Source organism: Stegodyphus dumicola, chromosome X1 (genome assembly GCF_044657685.1).
Source record: "Stegodyphus dumicola isolate Sdum_Otavi_A_Nest chromosome X1, ASM4465768v1".
In the NCBI taxonomy this organism is placed as follows: domain Eukaryota; kingdom Metazoa; phylum Arthropoda; class Arachnida; order Araneae; family Eresidae; genus Stegodyphus; species Stegodyphus dumicola.
This window is the reverse complement of record NC_140780.1, coordinates 133,203,435-133,223,249: the sequence shown is the minus strand read 5'-3', so window position 1 is coordinate 133,223,249 and position 19,815 is coordinate 133,203,435. Positions and strand designations below refer to the sequence as shown.

At 35.3% G+C, this 19,815-nt stretch overlaps 1 protein-coding gene across 2 annotated transcripts in view; it reads right to left on the bottom strand.

Moving 5' to 3' along the window:
- Positions 1 to 19,815, bottom strand: part of LOC118183209 (stromelysin-3-like) — a 218,750-nt gene that overhangs the window by 120,088 nt on the left and 78,847 nt on the right. For both annotated transcript variants that reach the window (XM_035352675.2, XM_085807923.1), the window contains exons 6-9: positions 9,605 to 9,763; positions 5,659 to 5,802; positions 5,040 to 5,176; positions 365 to 506 (exon numbers count right to left, since the gene is read on the bottom strand). In XM_035352675.2, coding sequence (XP_035208566.1) covers positions 365 to 506; positions 5,040 to 5,176; positions 5,659 to 5,802; positions 9,605 to 9,763 — 582 coding nt within the window. The remainder of the gene's footprint in view (positions 1 to 364; positions 507 to 5,039; positions 5,177 to 5,658; positions 5,803 to 9,604; positions 9,764 to 19,815) is intronic.

Below are 19,815 nucleotides of genomic sequence, written 5' to 3'. Positions count from 1 at the left end.
CAGGACGCCATCCGTAGTTTCATTGACTCTGTACCTAGACGTGTTGCTTCGTGTATCACCGTCCAAGTTGGTCCTACAACTTATTGAGCTGAAGCTCGTCTCTCTCCGTATTATGCATATCATTTCGAAATAAGGATTACTTATTGCTCGTTGCTGTCTCTTTCTGTTTGCCGAGTTTTAGCACTTTCTGGCCACTCCTTCTTGGAGTTGCATTTTAAATGTCGGGTACTGTAAAATATGGTGCTTTGATTAAATATTTGCAAACATGACAGATTTGTCATTGCGTTAAATTAATATTTATTTTCGTAGCATTTTAATTTCATGAACAGGTTTGTCTGCCGGAAAATACAAAAGTATATATTACCTTTAAAAAAGTAAGTTTTACCATTACCACTCCATACAAAAGCTGCGTCCAACATGTCTGGTACGCCGTCAAAACCGTTTCTTAATAGTTTAGGATAACCACTATCCATATCTTTATTAGTAAAACGCCAATATCTTCCTCCCTATGAAAGATATAGTAAATTTTAAATATTTAAATACTACAATAATTTAACACAGTTGTTTATTCAAGTATTTAATGTAATGTAAATTGATTTACATTATGCTTTAAAATAAGCTGCTATAATAAAAACAGGATGACACCCATTTTATTTCCATTATGAACTCATAGCTCTTGCTTTTGTATACTGCACAAAGGGCACTATAACACTATTTCCTTTGTTCAATATCATCATCTAAAGAGCAATATAATTATGCATTAGAAATAGCATCAGAAACTTTAAAAAACGGTGATTTTAAGCTAATCTAGTGTAATATTTTTAAACACGATAACTTTAATAGAAGTTAACAGGAACATATTTCCTTCGTTAATGTGTTAAATAAATTCTGCTTTTGCTATCACTAAGTTACTATCACTTTTAACAAAATTCTCATTACCTTAATTCAAAAAAGGGAGCAAATTGGCAAGGGAGATGTTCCGTCTCGGATAGAATATTTCTGTGTATTTGCACTGGTTTAACATTTGCAGCGCCACGTAATGTCAGTGGCGAGAGCCCAGTACTAATCAGTAAACGATAAGTAAGCTCTCGGTCCACACCGAATCTCCTTTCCTCTACTCGGTCAGGCCCACCAGTGGCCGAGCGGTAAAGTCGCTGAACACTGGTAGTTTGGTCCGAGGTTCGAATCCCGCGAACGGGCTGGCTGCATGAGCGTTTTTGTGGTTTTCCCTATGTGTAATGTGTATACGAGCCATTTTCCCTTAGAAAGTCCTCCACGAAGGCATCCCACCCCTTAGGCAGATAGCCATAGTGTGTTTTGCCATAATTAAATACACCACACCACCACCTCTACTCGGTCAAGGCGGCAGTCAATTGTAATCCTTACTCCTTCTTTGCCCTTTTAAGCGGCATTATTGCGCATGAAAGAAAATAAATGTCAACTTGACGTTTATGAATTAATATACAGTCCACAACCTCATGCTATCAACAGAAGGTGTACATGATGTAAACTAAACTTAATAGCAAGTCATAGCTACCAATCTTGAAATACAAAATACCGGGAAGAGCGTAAGCAAAGCGTAAGTTTCCTGGACGTTTTCGCGCAGCTCGGCTCCACCATTTCCAAAGATCTTCAAATTCGCTTATATTCATTTAATAACGCTTTGTTAAAAAAATTCAACTTGCTATAAAATAATTCTGGCGTAAAATACATTCCTCGCTTTTCAAGGATAAAACCCTTGCTAAACGTGGATTTTGCGGAACATGATTTTCCGTATACGCATTATCTTAACTCTCTTCATTTAATTTCTCGAACGCTGTTTAATTTCTCCAGTGTCCATTTGACAGCTCTAATTAGCCTCTTAATCGTCTTACTTTCGTAAAATTAACTAGTTCTCTAACAATTTTATTTTTTCAAAGAAATGTAGTATAGCCTCTTATTGCAATCAATTTCGTAAGTCAGCTGTCTCTAAAAATGACCAATAAATTTGAGAATATAATTAGTTAACTGTTCTGGAGGTCATCAGCAGCTTAAGGTCACCCTCTCCACCGAAGGCCGAAATGTTGAAAATTTTAAGTCATGGAATTTTTCCTGTTTAAACCGAAACTCTAAATTTCATTACAAAAAAATTAGAGACAAATATTTCGTTCGGTTCTCAGTTTTGATAAATTTACTGATATATTGATATGCAAATTTTTACAAACTCTTCTAAAAATTTTGCCTGTATAATGTTCACATAATAAGTTAGACAGCTGCTATTTAGAATGACGTGAATGAAAGGTAATTTCATAGAGTAATTCGATTAATATTGGAGAGCAAAGGGACCAGGAAGCTGCGCGAAGACGTCCAGGAAACTCACGCTTATGATATGCATATGCGCAATATACTGGGTGATTAAAAAATATCTGGGAAAAGTAAAGGGATGTCACATTTAAGCCAAATAAGCAAATTTGGTTATGTTGTCAGGACTTAGTGTTCTATGCATACTTTTGGCAAACAGAATGGTGACAGTATCAATGTCCTGAACTCGAACAGTGAGCTGAATGCAGCTATGTTCTTGTGAGTGCTAGAAGAATTACAACGTAAGAAGGGTGTAAAAGACCCTTTTATTTAAATCACTATTTACAGCAACTCCCAGCTCGGGAGTGATAACAGAAAAAATAACGACCGCCCTTGGGTCCAAACTGAACAATCAAGCAATTTAAAGTAAAACTTCAGTAGACATTTAAATAGTCGCTGTCACAGAGCTTAAACGCGAAATTGGCCTATGTATGGTGCGTAGCAAGCCTTTGCTAAGTACTAACGCACTTAAATTACTTCAATCAGTATTAGAGTAATAGCGCTAAGGCGTAAGAATTTAAATACTAATTATTCTGGCGAACGTCCACCGAGCCGACGTGGTCTGAGACTAAAAGCTCTCTCACACACTTGAGAAGTTCCTCACTAACCTTTAAATACAAAACTTGGCTCCAACACAAATTAGCATAAAGCTGAACCCCGCGCTCATTCTGAAGGGAAGTTGAAATAAGAGTTCACAGGAAAGGGTAACTTAAAAAGAAACTTGGTTAGTTTAACTTAAAACCTTACAATGTAAAGAGGTTATGACATCTAGCGACGGTCCCTGCTAGACGGGACATTTCTGAGAAACGAGATTCTGTTAGCGCTGACTTAAATAGAAGGATTCTTAGAAAAAACAGCTCCGCTGGAAGCGAAGTCCCGCCTAGCTACGGAAACAATGTACCGGCTACGTGGAATGTTATGAAACCTCGCCGAAATTATTTCGGCTGCAGCTTTGTCCCGGGTAGAGATCAACCAATCAGACGAAAGTTTTACTTCTGAAGGATCACGTGATCCCAATCTGGGAGATAATCGTTTACTGTTTTGACGTTTACTGTTCAAGTCTTTGTAGTAAGAGAAAATGGTAACCTAGCTACGTAAGTTTTGTGGAAATGTGCGGGTTCTGAGAATTGTCCCTTTCGACGTCCAGTCCCTCGTAGCGGAAACATATCTGATTGGGACTTAATATGTGTACGAAAATGACCCGTTGAGGTAGTACGGGATACTATTGGGCAATAGATAAAAGCGTTCTTCTGGAATAAATTGTCATCCCCGGAGCGGTAATCATTGCTACACGAAGCCGAAGCCTACTGACATGTATTTCATCTAGGGTGTTGCGGACAGAAATGGAGCAGCTGCTCTATTTCAGAGGCAGTTTTATGTATAAAATAGACGTCGGGAAGCTCTTCTTTAATGCAGTGATATCTATCCCTTAAAATTCGTACGAGGAATGACGATTTACACAAGCAGAACACTTTTATCTACCGCTTAACAGCCCTCTGTACCATGTCAACATATCATTTCCGTACACATGCTCTATTGCAAAAAGTTTCGGTCCTTTCTAGCTGCCTTTACATCTATGACAGATATTTTTTAATCATCAGTGTACAGGTTGGTTCAAATGGTGTTAGACTATGTTCTTTAAGTGTTATAAACAAAGCAGTTTTACTTAGGAATGTATAATCTCAAACGCATCTTGTAGAAGCTAGAGATACGGAGAGAAAGAAAGATAAAAAAATTAAGTAAGGTTATAAAACATGTTTATTAAACATGCGTACCATGTTTACAACTCCCGGAGAAGTTCATTCCAAGGTTGCTGTGTTTTTGCTCTTGTGTGATATCCTAATCTGCTCAAAAGCAACTGTTCCCTTTGCGGCTTCTTCCTTGCAATTTTGTAAGAAATTACGTCCCAGATGAGAAGAGTGTAATCTTGCTTGAATACTAACCTTCGTTTATTCCATCCACTGCATTGCGTGCCTCGCAATGTCAAAGCTTGTTTGTGTCCATAAATACCAGGCTTATCCAACTACTCTTGAGACGAGATTATTATCAAATGCTTCTGAGCATTCACGCTCAAGGCATCTGAGGTAACCTCAAATGAAGAAATTAAAAGACTCGACTTACGTGATTGCTGTGGTTATAAAGAAAATTTTTCCATCGCACAAAATCAATGTCTTGTATAATAATCATTCGCTCTGCCTAATTAGCAAACAATGCACACCTAGCAGACCCGAAGGATGTTTGGTGCTACGTACTTGTGTGAAAATGGTTTGTATTTATATTTACGAGCAAACTTTGAAAGTTGTTTAAGAGTTTTTGAACCATCTTGTCTATGCACAAAATAATTAAAAGTATGAAAGTAAACATCGATTGAGTGAGTGCGTAAGAGATATAGGAAATATGAACAAAACGCATATGAATCATCTGAACAAATATCTGAAACAAAAAAATTGTAATTGCAGAATAAATATGTATGTAAAATCAGAGCTGATTACACTGAAAATCAAGCAGTTGTTCTTTGTTCACCAGGGAGCAGAAAATATAAGATAGCAGTTTGTGCTCATAGATATAGATATAAAAAACGACATTATAATTGCTGCGCTATTTCAAAATGTTTAACTATATTACGTCATGCTGTTATTATTAACAAACGCAGATTGCATTCATTTGTGTTGCAGAGTTTATCTCAAAATGCATATTACCTTGAAAAAGTAAGTTTTCCCATTTGACCAAGTAAAGGATGCGTCTAAATTTCCTTCTAATCCATCCCAGTCTTCAGAGATTTTTCTAGGATATCCATCGGCAATGCCATCCTTGAGAATTTTCCAATAAAATTCACCTATATAATTAAGATGGGGTCAAATATGCTACGAATTTAAAAGAAAATAGCTTCATTGGAAATCTAAAAAGCAATGCATGCAACTTTGAAACAAAAACAAAATTAATTAGTTCAAACGATCAGAGGTAAAATAAATAGCTATAAGTTAACAGGATTTTCATAATATAATGAAACCTCTCATAGCTTTTACTTTTAAATGTGACTAATATTTCTTATAAAATAAATAAATGCTGTTATTAAACACCATCTCTCTATACGATAACCTATACGGAAGGTTAATTTGCTTGGAATCGTGGAATTCGTCCTAAGGATATATCCAGTGCTAGTGATTTCGCAGCTAAATATTCATTTATTCGTGTCCTTTTTTGTTTAAGAGAATTCACGTAATATTTATTATTTTTGTAGTAGTTTTTCAGATACAGACGGACTAAAAATATTTCTTTGTTCGAATAAAAAATCGAAAATATTTGTTTAAATCTCACCTTTAAATACATAGCTACTACCATTCTGTGTTCTAGTGACTGTATCTATTGATGCATCTTGGCATAGATCTGGTGCGTCACTTGTATCTGGCGGTGGACCAGATGGCTCATCATCTTCTGGTGGCGATGGCTGGTCTCTGGAACCTTTACAGAGAAGAAGATATCTTTTAAGTCTTTGCTTTCATTTTAATTCCCAAGTATAAATATGTGTACACACAAATATCAAATTTTAATGTGTTGAACTGTCTTAATGGTCGATGTAGTAAAATCCCAATTAATCGGCCACACCTCGTCTGTGTAAGGATATGCTGACTCTTTTAAGCTACCACAGGGAATCTGTGAAAGGATAATTGTTACCTTAATTTGCTGTTTTTAAAATACCGTCTACTTACTAAGAGTGCAGAGTCATTAGGTTTTTTTTATTAGGAAGCCGTGAAGAATGAGCAGTGCCCTCGCCGGGCCTTGAACTGGACCTCTCGAATACGCGCCGAGTGTGCTAAGCGTTACACCACGCAGGCATGCCGGAAGGAGAGAGAAAATATATACTCCCTCTTTTAAAGGGCGACTGGGGATTAGGGGACCCAATCGCCAAATCCTGGTGGTGAAGAATCATCATCCACTACCTTTTTAGCTCAGGCACCACTGCAGATTCATTAGTTTCTCTTTCATACACTGACGATAGTACGCGTAACATGTTCGGCTTGGTTATGGCCTTCTAAGTGCATGCATTTTCGAAAGATTAAGTTTTTTTTACAAATTTTTGAACAGCAAAGTTTTTATAATGATATTTGAAAGCTTTTGTAATGCACTGTAGGGGCTGAATGATAGAAGTTATGTTTGCTGGATAGAAACACTAATTAAATATTTTTCATAACTAGTTCAAAAACGTGCGCGATACAGTTATATAGCACTAAAGCTGCCTTATATTATTTACTTCATATATTCGCTATTCGATTTCAGAATAAAATAAGTAAAAGTACTGCCAATCAATCATCCATGGGTTTTTGTTGCTACGGTAAGTTGGAGGGAAATTCTTGACTCTTTTCAAACATCGAGATTTTCTGCTTTTGCCAATAACCAATGGTAATATTCTTTATTATTGCATACATATTCATGTTAATAGTACAGCAACTCCTTCAGTTTCATAAAGCCAGCTGTTGTTTCAGATTTTAACATTAGTATGTGTTTTTGAAGTACTTTGTAAAACCGACCAATTTCATCTGTATTATAAGTTTCATGTAGCTCATATTCCTTTAGCAGTCCAGGTAAAAGTTTATCTAGTTATCAACCACAGGATACATCTAGTTATCAGCCACCTATTTCTTCTTAGCCTACAGTTTCAAATAGACAATGATATCTGCATCTTTCCATCTGACAATGCTGGTAAAAATACAAGATCTGACAATATGTTGGTAACCATTCTCTCTTAGCATTTTAGTGAATGCCACAGCTTTTGCAGTCAAGAAAACTCTAGAAATAGGAATATATTTTAGTCTTATAGCTTGAAATCATTCTAAGAGACAAGTTTCAATTTTCTATCCTCTTTGTACTTCCATGAGAAATTTATATTTTCTGTTAGTTTTTCATAATTCTTTCTTAAAATTGCAGAATTCTCTTTGGAAAATTCCAAGTTTTAGTGTACTTTTTCTTTGGTTTCACTTACCAAAAGAATCGAAATATTTTACAATTTATACTGTTCTTCCAGGCTTCAAACTAGGCATATTCGACATGTTATAAATTTATGCACAGATTTCATTAAAGCGTGCTTCTTCCAGTGATTTGTTTAATATTAAAATTCGTGTTTTTAGCCAGCACTTCGTTGATCAAATCAATCTCGATCGATTAAATCAAATTGCACTGTGTTAAGGGGGCTCCCGCTTCACTATTACAGGCATGACTAATGCTCTCTCTGCTTCATTTTCAACCTAAACCGATCACTTCCTTTTCATTCAAAACCTAATAATCTACGATAATGCTAAAAAAAGTTTCATGAAGTTCTCCGAGAGCTCATTATAAAATAATGTGGCATCCAAATAGAAATATTTTGATTATGGAAATCTTGAAAGATGGGGATGGAGAGGTTACATCTGCACCCTCTGTCAGATGGAATTCGTAAGAAACATTCAGTGTACTGTAAGAAAACCCACCTTTTTTTAGCCTTTAGATGAAGAAGTTCTGTCTTTGTCATCTTCTGGTCTAGACAAAAGGCCTCGCAAGTAGTGTCTGTAAGTCAGAGTGACGGAAAGGATAATTACTACATTAGCCGAAATTTCGCCCAAACCGTTTTGATTGAAGCACTACATACCTGAGCAATAAATAAGACACGGTAAGTTAAATGTTTTCAGTATGTTAAATGGAAAAACTGCAAACTACTTTGATAGATAGCAGTGGATAATTCTGACATTGAAAAATCAGTGTTCTGCAAATCTGAGTTTTATAAAGGGCGAAGATCAATTTATTATCATCTGATTAATCAATCAGATGATCAATTGAAGATCAATTTATTTATTCATCTGATTAATATACATTTGTTCTGTTTTCTGAAAATCTGAATGTAGTAAGCGGCTGATTTTATTGATAGGCGAGTTTAATAAAGGGCGGGTACGGTAGTAGCAAAACAGACAATTCTCTCCCTGCCGGAAATGTTTTAATATAAATTCTTATAGCTCCTAGAATATGAATATAAATTACTAGGCGTGAAGCGTTTAATCTAGTGAAAAGCTCCTTTTATAAAACGGTATCAAAGCATTTCTAGTATTGTCCCAAACCGGGGCTTTGAGTAACTACGTTTCAGCTCTCTAATATAGTATAAGGAAGTTTATTTAAAGTTATAGCTGGAATATAATCGGAGAAAATGTGTTCGCAGTTACTCTAGAAGGATGAAGTATGTAAGAAGAACGCATACGTAATATGTACCTGCAGCCGCCATATAACATTCCAACAGTAGGGTTTTTAGTATAATACAATCAAAGAATTACAGAGAATCTTCTATTACAAAGCATCTTTGCAATCATTGACATTGTTCAAAAACCAGTTTGCTTCGTTAAAATTCTAATTTATACCCAAGCTATACAACTCGAAAGGGGGGGGGAATTCCAAACAAACTTAATCATATTTTAAGAGAATTTAATATAGTGAAAAGTTTCTTTTATCAAAGCAATATGTTTTCACGTGAGGCATTGTTCAAAAATCGGTTTGCTTGGTTAAAATTCTAATTTATAGCCAAGCCATACAAGCAGAAAGGGGGGGGGGGGAAGTATAAACAAACTTAAGCATTTAAAAGAATTTCAGTATATTGTTACCGAATAAAGCAAAATGTTTATGCAATCCCAGATATTATTTTGAAACTTTGCGGGAAATGTTTAGGGAAATAATAAGCCAAAAAGGCCAAAAAGCTAAATCATTGTTTCACAAATACTTAACTGCATAGAATGAAATTTAATAACATCAGTTAAAACAACACAAACAAACGAAAAAAAAATTTTAGGTGGAAAGCTTAGAAAATTAGAATATTTCATAAGAAAGAAAATTATATAAAAGCTATATAATAATGTAAATATTATAATAATATAATATTTCTATATGATATGATAATATAATATATCTTTTATAGTTAATATTTGTGAACTATCAAAAGAAAATAACATAGTTTTGTCAATATTTGAAAGATTAAATACCGTTTTTATGATATGTGTTTATTTGGTATAACACGATTTTGAGTAAAACAGCATTTCATGGGAACATAACAACAGCCTTTTGAGGGGTAAATCAATAATACAATAATTTTTGCTGCCCTATAATAAAATGCTTATTTTTAGGCTTTTTTAAAATTATTTTAATAATGTGAAACTAAGCGAAAGAAGAATATAAATGTATATTTCCCGCCATTACCAGAAATACTTTTGATATGTGTCAGAACAGGTAATCAATTAAATAATAAACTTACCATAAAGAGCTTGAATTGCTTTGACGTCGTCAACATCTAATTTAAATGAGGGTTGATATCCCCTATAATAAGGAGCCATGAGAGCCCTTTTTTCATCGGAATGCGAAAGACCCAGCGAATGGCCAAATTCATGAGCAGCGACTTGAAACATATTCGTTCCTAAAAAATTCAATAAATTTAAATTCATAATCGAAGCCTGATAAAATATATATATCACAATTTGCTTACACAGTGGACTAGCTCTCTATCAGTAACAGAAGGAAATGTATATCACCTTGATATTATTGTAATTTTGTATAATATTTATATTTCTTTGATTGATAATTTGTTACATATTTTATTACTATTATTATTTTGTGCAAAATATACTGTACCAAATAATAATAGTAATAAAAATTTAAATAATTAATAACAATAAAGCTTTGAATTTCTATGAATGTGAAAGAACTATAAAAATTAGTAATTAAAGTGAAAAACAAGCAAAAAAATTCAATTTTTGCGCACACCTTTGAATATATATATAGGTTGGCTGTAATTAGAGTGATTCCACGTTGAGCTATATATAGCCAGTTCCGAATGACATATTTCTTTGAGACTTGTCATGAACATTTTAAGGACTATAGGGGAAACAAAACTGCAATAAAAATTAATAGTTCAAACTTCGACCACTAGGTAGAGCTTTTCTTGCAATGAAGAAAGGACGGAATGCAAAATAGGAGCTTTAAAGAGCTAGTAGTCTGTGTCGTAAAATAATTTGTCACTTAATTCACAGAACAAAAAACAAACTTTACCGGTCAAGTTATTTTATCAGAACTGTAGTAATAGCTTAGTTGCATCTGCCAGAAAGTTGATATTTGAAAGGCTTGCGAAAAGGGCCTGTGTTTTAACATATTTTGAAAAAGATGATTATTTCATCTGAAGAGATTAGCCAGTTGGATGTGCTGCAAAGTGGACTGAAACAGACTTCAAATGAAACCGAAAACTGAAAAAGTCACTGCTACTCTGGTCGGCAGAGAATTTTGTTTCTGATATTCTTCGACAAGGGCTCGAGGGACTATGCCTTAGTTTACGGTGCGAAAAGTTTTGCAATCCACATTAAAGTGGTATCCGTGCAAGATGCTCATTCCGATTTTTAGCGAGACTAACCGTTGACAATGTATGATCTTAGAATATTCTGTGGTCAAACGACATGTATTTTGACATAGCCGGAGAGGTGAAAACTCATAACTGTCACATATAAGTCCCAGTGCTGTGCATTAAATGTTCTGCATTCTGATTATTCCCTGCATGGGTCTATAAAGCATTAAAGCCTTAATACAGGACTTAAAAGAGAAGGGCTAGCTCATAGAGCTTTTCCCCCTGAAACAGGCAGTGGGGAGTGATGACGTAGCTATGATGACACTGAGCATGGAGATGCAACTGACAACATAGAAATTAGCGTTTTAAATCTGAAGAATCAGCGTTTAAAATGAGCTGCGTGTGAGAGATAGCTATAAGTTAGAAGAGACAATGTTACTGCAGTATGCATTTTACACTGAACATTAAAAAATTTAATAGTACTTACTCAATTTTAAAATAACAGATAAAATGCGCTACTCTTAGCATAAAGTTCCTTTTTTTTAATTTGCAGGGATTTTTTTTTTCTTTAAGTGCCTGTTTATTTCTAATCATTTCTTTATCTGCATGTTAACTAAGAGAACTGCACTACTGCTTCTAAGATAACTATAATAACAGCTATTTAAAATTAATCAAAAAACAACCTTAAATTGGCAGTTTTCAAACTTTCTGCTAATCTAAGTTTGAGTTTCAGCCTAATTGTAAATTTTACATTGGCATATTTTTCTCCGGATTCAATATAATAACATATATAATTTTTAATAATTTTGTAACTTAGGCTTACATCAATATTACATTTAAATAAATGCATTAAGATTGTTATCTTAATTTAGACAAAAGAACTTTACTCACAGTACCTAAATAAATTATTTAATTTTTCAAAAGTGGGGGTTAAGGAGGCAGGTTTTCTTATGCCAATTACTTTAATGTTATACTATTATATTTTATCTAGAATGCTAAGCTAGCACAAACTCGAATCAATAATAACACAAGATACAATAAAAATAAGTTTAACAACAACTTAACAGAATTAGTTCTCATTTGAAATATGCTTTACGCTATTAACTTCTAAAATGTCATTTAGAAATATTTCAAATCAAAACATATTATATATGCTTACTTGTACAGTCAGAATGCAACTACAAGTTATTGAAATATTATTTATCGAAGCAATCTACTTTTTTTGCCTTTTGGGTTGCTTTTCTTTGGGAAAAAACATATGCATTTCTATTTAAGAAACGTATTCTACAGAGCTCTTATGACAGTGAAACGTGAAATATCTTCACTAGTCCACCTGATTTTTTTCCTTCTTTTCTAGCAATGCGTTAATCTGCGTCTTTGTAAAAATATGCTTCAGACGTTTTTCCAAATGCTCTGATCTGTGCTGTTTTTTCCTAAATTTCGCTATCTGGGATTTTAATTTCTGAATTTCCGATACAAATTTCTTTCTAAATGTCGTCCACCTTCTTTGTCGCTGAGCAAACATACTAAAATTTTTGTTTTCTCTATTTTTCAATATTTTATTACAATTTTCTAAGAATATTATTTTGTTCTTCAAATTATCAATACGTTCTTGTTTATCTTTACACTTAGGTCATTCAGGGATATTGTCACTTAAGGCATTACCACTTGTGAATTTTATTTCAAAATCATTCACATTTGATTTATTATTGTCAGCTTCAATTTCGTTTTCGGCCTCAAAATAAATTTTCTTTAGGCTTAATTCCTGTAGTCTTTCAAAAGCACTCTGCATTAGTTTTCTTTTCAAATGTCTCCGATTTCTTGGTGTTATTTTGTTTACTTCACAGGATAAATTTACTTTCGGCACAGTATTGCATTTCAACAGTTTCTTTTGCGGCAATCCAAACAAGTTATTTCTCATGTCATCTTCATAATCACTGCACAGAAAATGTTCGCCGCAAATTCTTTCATTTTTCACATTAATAGAATCCTGTCTTCGACATTTATGTATCCGCCCACCAGCGGCCGAGCGGTAAAGTCGCTGAACACTGGTAGTTCGGTCCGAGGTTCGAATCCCGCGAACGGGCTGGCTGCATGGGCGTTTTCGTGGTTTGCCCCATGTGTAACGTGTATACGAGCCAGTTTCCCTTAGAAAGTCCTCCACGAAGGCATCCCTCTCCTTAGGCAGATAGCCCTCGATGCTTTACCATAATCACACACACACACACATTTATGTATCCATTCTTTCGACAAAACAAATTGTCTTTTGGGAAAGCATGAAATACAATATATCTTCATTTCGTATTTCTATAAGTGTTACGGCACGTTGCTACAGCACAAGAAGCCATATTACATAAAGGATACTTTAAATATAGAATTTAAAAGGAAGGATGACTAAAACTATATATATACACACACAAATTATTAAATATTTGCATTATTATAAAACAAATATGTATGATTAAAATTAATTTGGGATATGCAACCTCCAGAAAAATCGTCTCGCAACTGAATGAAACTACAGTTTTAAATGCACGAAATCAAAGCAGGTGCAACTCAGACACGTCAGATTACTTCCAGTTGACCCCCTCCATCAGGCTCGGCCCACCAGCGGCCGAGCGGTAAAGTCGCTGAACACTGGTAGTTCGGTCCGAGGTTCGAATCCCGCGAACGGGCTGGCTGCATGGGCGTTTTCGTGGTTTTCCCCATGTGTAACGTGTATACGAGCCAGTTTCCCTTAGAAAGTCCTCCACGAAAGGCATCCCTCCCCTTAGGCAGATAGCCTTAGTGTGCTTTGCCATAATTAAATACACCAGCACCATCAGGCTCGCGTCGGCGAGGAGTCGAACAAAGGAATGACCCAGGCCTTCTATTTATCCCTGCCTTAATATGTATCGAGAGTTCCCTTTAATGCAAATTCCTGTTGCAGCAAGTTTCTTTTGCCTTATATGAACGCGAATGCTTAAAGACTATGATTTTCATGTAAAATGATTTAATGCCCATACTGGCCAACAACTAAAGAAGCTACTTTGTTCTAACTTTTGAGATGATGGGGTAATTGCAAGTTTTGAGAATACCTAGTTTCTTTCTTTTTCAAACTTGAATATCTGTGATTTCTGGTTGTGGAGTCTCCTGAAAGATAGTGTCTATGGTGGAAACATACGAACTGTGCCTGAATTGAAAGTAACGATTCTTGAAGAATTATGTAATACGTCATGTTTTTCAGTTCATCAAAAACTTTTCACACCATAGTTTTTGATGGAACATGCTAGATATTGGAACATGCTATAACGCTCTTTGACCAACTGATTGATGCAGATATAATACATATTGATCAATCACAAGATAATGATTTCATTGAAAGCAAATGGAGTCTATACCCCCTGCAATTAAATAAATTTATATATTTCCAGTTCACGTTTCTTGCATTTTTTTGCTTCCCCTTTTCATCTGTCTATCGTTAAGCTTTGAGTAGTTATTTTTTATTGCAATTTTCTTTTCCGCATTGTCCATATAACGTATATACAAAGTTTGAGCAAAATATGTCAACCAGAACGGGTTCCACGCAGGTCTTAGTAGGGTCACTTTAATTAAACCATCCTGTATCTGAAATTCCGCGGTGTAGCACAGTGAGACAAGAACATATACTGCACCATTTATTACTTCTTATTATACACTTTGTGATGGAAACTGTTTTCTCTCTTTTTCCATCTGACGAGTCACAAATCAGATTGGGATCTAAGCAAGACCAATTTTGATTGGGACGTAAGTAGCATTAGGTGAGATCTGAGTAAAGTCACTTTAATTACAACCGGCTCTGTATCTAAAATTTCGCACTGTGTCAAAACGAGACACGAACCTACGATGTACCACTTACTAATGATATATTCGATGAAGTTTCCTATGACGATGCAGTTCGTACTGATTCATTACGTTCTTACTATTAATTGCCAAATATGTGCAAATCGAGAACTGCCTTAAGCATCTATATTTTTTAGTGTACTTTGACGTATTCTTATAACATACTCTGAAATTTTTTACCTTTGAATTTAGCTCTTCGCTTCTAATGCAATAGTAAGATGAAGTATATTTTTTGCCAATTAATAGGTCATTCCAAGGATTCTCTTTAATTTTCCCTGCTCTTCCTTTATGCCTTTCTTTATGTCTTCCTTTCTTTTACTTATTTTGCGCATTAATTTATTATAACTTTGTTTTTGTTTATTGTATTTTTTTAAAAATTTTTGGTACTTACGTATTAACATAACCACCTTAAGAGAAGTCGCCAAATTTTCAGAATGTGCCAAACTCTGGCAACCCTACGCATAACAATCCTTCAGTCAAGCAACGCCGCCATTTTCGTATGCGTTTGTGTTTCTTATATTCCAAGTTTCAACTGTTTTTATAAATAAGTCGTGATAATTTTGCTTTAAACTTGGTTTTAAAATACGAGTTTATGGAATTTACCAGCAATGGAAGAAACTGCGGTAAGATTTCTGCAAGAATACAGAATTTTGATAGAAATTTTTTTAAAGGGAACAGCTAGGAAATGCGTTTCTAGATAGCCGCTGTTGCTGAGGTTTGCACGAAATCGAGTCTCCGCAATTTTCAGATATTTGTTTAAGCGGAAACACATCCTTGTATAATTCGGGAGATGAACAGCGCAAAAAAATCACAGAAAGATTTGAAGAAAATAAGTGTTTTATTTTTTTAATGTGTCACGTAATTCTTTTTTTTTTTAATTTTTTTTTAAATTTTAAATTGCTGAAGTATGTTTTCTTTTTATACGTTGATAATGTTCACCGATTTACGATAACTATAAATAAACTGGAAATTTATCTAAAAAACAACACATGAAAATTACCAACTTTCTCCTTCATCTGTAATCCAAATTGCGCCAAGGTGGTTGCATTAATATGCAAGTACCAGTGTTTTAGTCTGTAGGTAAAATTGTATTTGTATGCGTTTAAAGACTTACTGTACAGCAGTATTCGCTATGTGTAAAAACGGTGGAACTGTGTAAATAGCTGAAATAATGTGGGAGATATAGTCTAGTAAATCTACCAGTTTTAGCAGCAAGTTGCCGAAATTTGGGGATTTGCTATCAACTTAAAAATTTCAGAACTTTCTATAGAGCATACTTTCAAGGTCGTGGAACCGATTGTCTCAGGATATTCTAGTTGTGTCCTTCGCCTTCGAACCTCTTTGGAAAGAGAATAAAGAAGAGACCTCGAGAAGCTTTGCAGTTAGAGTCAACTAATCAATTTGTAGATTAAAGACCCAATGAGTTCAAGTACTCCCAAAGAAGGCCTTCCAGTCTTAAACTCTCGCTTTTTAAAAACAGTATGTATGCATTCACTCATCTAGAAATAAATAATCGTAAAAGATTAGCTACTAATTTTCTATGGATAATAATAAAAATTTCCTAAAAATTTACCAGATTTAGAGATACAATGCTATTAGCAATTATCAGAATTCCAAAGTTAAGTTTTCAAAATTCGTAGTTTTCAAGTTGATCATTTCTTTCAATAAAAACATAAAATATTGAATGCAGTGAAAACAATAGAAAGGTACATATTTTGGCTGTCAATTAGCATTGCTTCAAATGCTTTGCGCAGTCGCGGTAGCGGCGATGAAGACGTTATTCATATTCTTTTTGAGTGTATTCACCATGTCCAGCAGAGAATGATCCTTCAGACTACTGTCAAAGGATCTGCCTGCATCTCAAGCACTAATATCTTGTAAAATATTGTGGTTTGGTTTGGTTTATTTAATCATGGTAAAGCCCGCTAGGGCTATCTGCCTAAACGGAGGGATGCCGTTTGTGAAGCACTTTCTAACAGAAAATGGCTGTTATTCATGTTACACAAGGGGAAAACCTCGAAAATGTCCATGCATCCCTTTGGCTTGGAATCGAATCCATGTCGAACTAGCAGTGTTCAGCGACTTTGCTGATCGACACGAACTGTTACAGACTGAAGAAATAATTTACAGATTTTGAAATTTCATTCTGAATTTCTAAAATTTTTGAGTTTTTAAAATTTTACTTTTTAAAATTATTATTTAATTTTTTCTATTCCTTTTTTATAGTATTTTTGTGTTTTTTATTTATTTATTTACTCTGTTATTGCTATAACTTACTTTTGTAAGCCTCGTGATACATTTTATGAACACCAGGAGTTGGAGCTTAAGTAACCGCTCCTGCCCACACACACAAAAAAATAGTACCAATGAAGGTTTAATATTTAAAAAGTTAGATCAGAATACAAAATATTCCAGGAATGATTTTGCTGCATAAACATGTCTCATACTGTAGTTATTTTAGCGCCATTCAGATAGAATACACTTTACACTATAATAAATACGCTGACTACAGATTGCATGTATAGCACAAATGAGGTGCAGTAAAAAAATAATCTAGGCAGTATATTTTGAAACAGTTACAGTTAGCGAAATGAAGCGAATTACAGGTTTGAGGAATGCAATGTCACCGGCGGTCGAGAGGTGAAATCTGTGACCGCAAGTAATTCGTAATGGGTTCAGATCACGTCGGATAGACTGGCTGCAGGGGAGTTTTCGTGGTTTTTCCCATCGGTAAAGTGAATATGAGCCATTTACCTTAAAAAAGCTTCCGATTTTTTAAATTTTTTTCCAGATATCACCGTACGTTTAGAGCTATATCTCCCATTGATAAACTTTATCCAAATGTCTAAATTTATTTCGAATACATTGCAAGAGGCAAATGGTTTTTTTTTTTTTTTTAAGTGAAAATAGGTTGATGTGTACATGGATACCAAGTATGTCCAATTCTTAAAAACGCGTCAAGCAATGGGTGATTCTGCACTTTACCCAAAATTCTATTGCAGATTTTTCGTCATTCCCAAATTGTTAAATTCATAGGATATCAAAAAAGGATTTAAAATCAGAAAAGGATTTAAAAATTAAACTAGTATTTCAATGGCGTCTTAAGAAATATAGAACTATATAAACTTGTGCGCGCTCTGAAATCAGCGGGTACGCTAGATTTGGCGCTCTGTTAAACGGGCGCTTTTGCTAGAATTGGCGCTTTTGCGCATACATTTTCGCTGCAATTTTTTTACGGTCTTCAAAACGGAATAGTACCGGTTTGGGATAAGATTTCCGAATGTTTTTTGTATGAGTTTAAACGAGTGCTGGCTGATTCCATTTGATAGCTTTGCGGGCTACAATTCTAAAAAAATAATTTTTAAAACTATAAGGCATAAACAATTATCACATTTTCTTTTCATCAGCCTTTCCTAGATCAAATTAAGCTAACTAGTCATATTTTAAAGTGTTAACCGATTTAGGAGTGCTGCCATCATTTAGTGATTTTTTAAACCGTTTCAGATGTTTTTTGAATTTTCCCTATTTATCAGAGTATTTATTATATTTAAAGAGTTCGATTCCTTCTTTCATAAGATGCGCATTTCTTCGACACTTTATGTTTAAATTTCATGGTATTATTGTAATTTTTCTAATGAAATTTAATACCAAATCAAAATTTAGTTTGTAAAATATTCGCGAGCACCTAACTCATACACTCTCAAAGGTTCTCGGACTAGACCATTATGCTCGTTTATAAAGAGATTTAAGTACGGTAAGTTTTTAGTTCAACTAGATTAAAAAAAAGTTTGGGGCTAAAAAATTGTGCTTTCTTCTATAAATATAAGTTAGTTTCTAAGTTCAACACAGGCAACAATGTTTTTCCGCAAATATCTGAATTATGCCGTCTTGCTGCATGTTCTGCGAACAATAACGCTGTTTTATTTATTTATTTGTATGATTTTTATTCCTTGACAACAATTTGGTAATGTTTACTTTTAATTGTTAATTTCTACTTTAAATACCCCTTGGTTCATTTTCATTGCGGCCGCGTAATTGTACGAGGGTTGGAACTTTAATAGTGGCAACAGAGCTGATAAAATGCTACGCAACAAAACCAAAGAATATCACGTATACCACACGTAAACTACATACCTATCTTACCTCTCAGCAAAAAGACTCGTCCTGCCTATGTTACGCGCATGCGGAGTGACGCGAAGAACGATTCCTTGTATTAGCTCGTGGTCTAAAGTGTGTTGTCAGGATGTTTTCAAAACAAGAACAACGATGTTGGATAAAAATTGAATGTGCCAGAGGTCGTACAGCACGACAGTGTCATCAAGGGCTTCAAGAGGCTTGCGGGGAATCTGCATTGCCTTACAGAACCGTAGCAAGATGGGTGAAAGCATTCAATGAAGGACGCCAAAACGTGGCAGACATGCTGCGGCCAGGTCGTCCGAGTGTCAGCGATGCAGACGTGAAAGCTGTTGCCGCACTAATGGATCGCCAAACGATTCGTCAGCTGGCCGAACAAACAGGATTAGCGCATACGACTGTGCTGCACATTCTGGAGGAACGCCTGTCCATGAGAAAAATTGCTTCACGATGGGTTCCACATCAATTGACGGAAATGCAGAAATGGCTACGATACGATGCTGCCCGAACCTACCTGGAGCGCTATGAGCGTGAACGAGATGCTTTTTTACGCCATATCATTACGCTGGATGAGACTTGGGCCCAATCGTACCAGCCAGAACTGAAACGACAATCAAAGGAATGGCGTCATCACGGGTCACCACGACGTTCGAAATTTCGTCAGAATCCCAGCAATGTGAAAGTTATGGTGATTCTCGTGTACGACTGTGATGGTGTCATCCTAACGCATACCGTTCCCCCACAGCAGACTGTCAATGCGCAATATTACTGCTCATTTTTGGAGCACAATATCCGACCAGCTTTGAGAAAAAAACGGCGACCCTTTCTGCAGAACGCTCCTCTCATTTTGCATGACAATGCTCGGCCGCATGCAGCGCAAGCTGTGACTGATTTGTTCAAGCGATGGGGCTGGGAAGTGCTTTACCATCCATCATACTCCCCAGATCTAAGCCCTTCTGACTATGACTTAATTCCTAAGATAAAGGAACCACTTCGTGGCACTCGCTTCCAAACTGTTCTAGAGATTCTTGCGGCAGTAGACCGGTCCATTCAAACTATCAACAAAACAGGCGCTGCTACAGGTATTCTGCGACTTCCACATCGTTGGAAACGGGTTGTACACAATGCTAGCGACTATA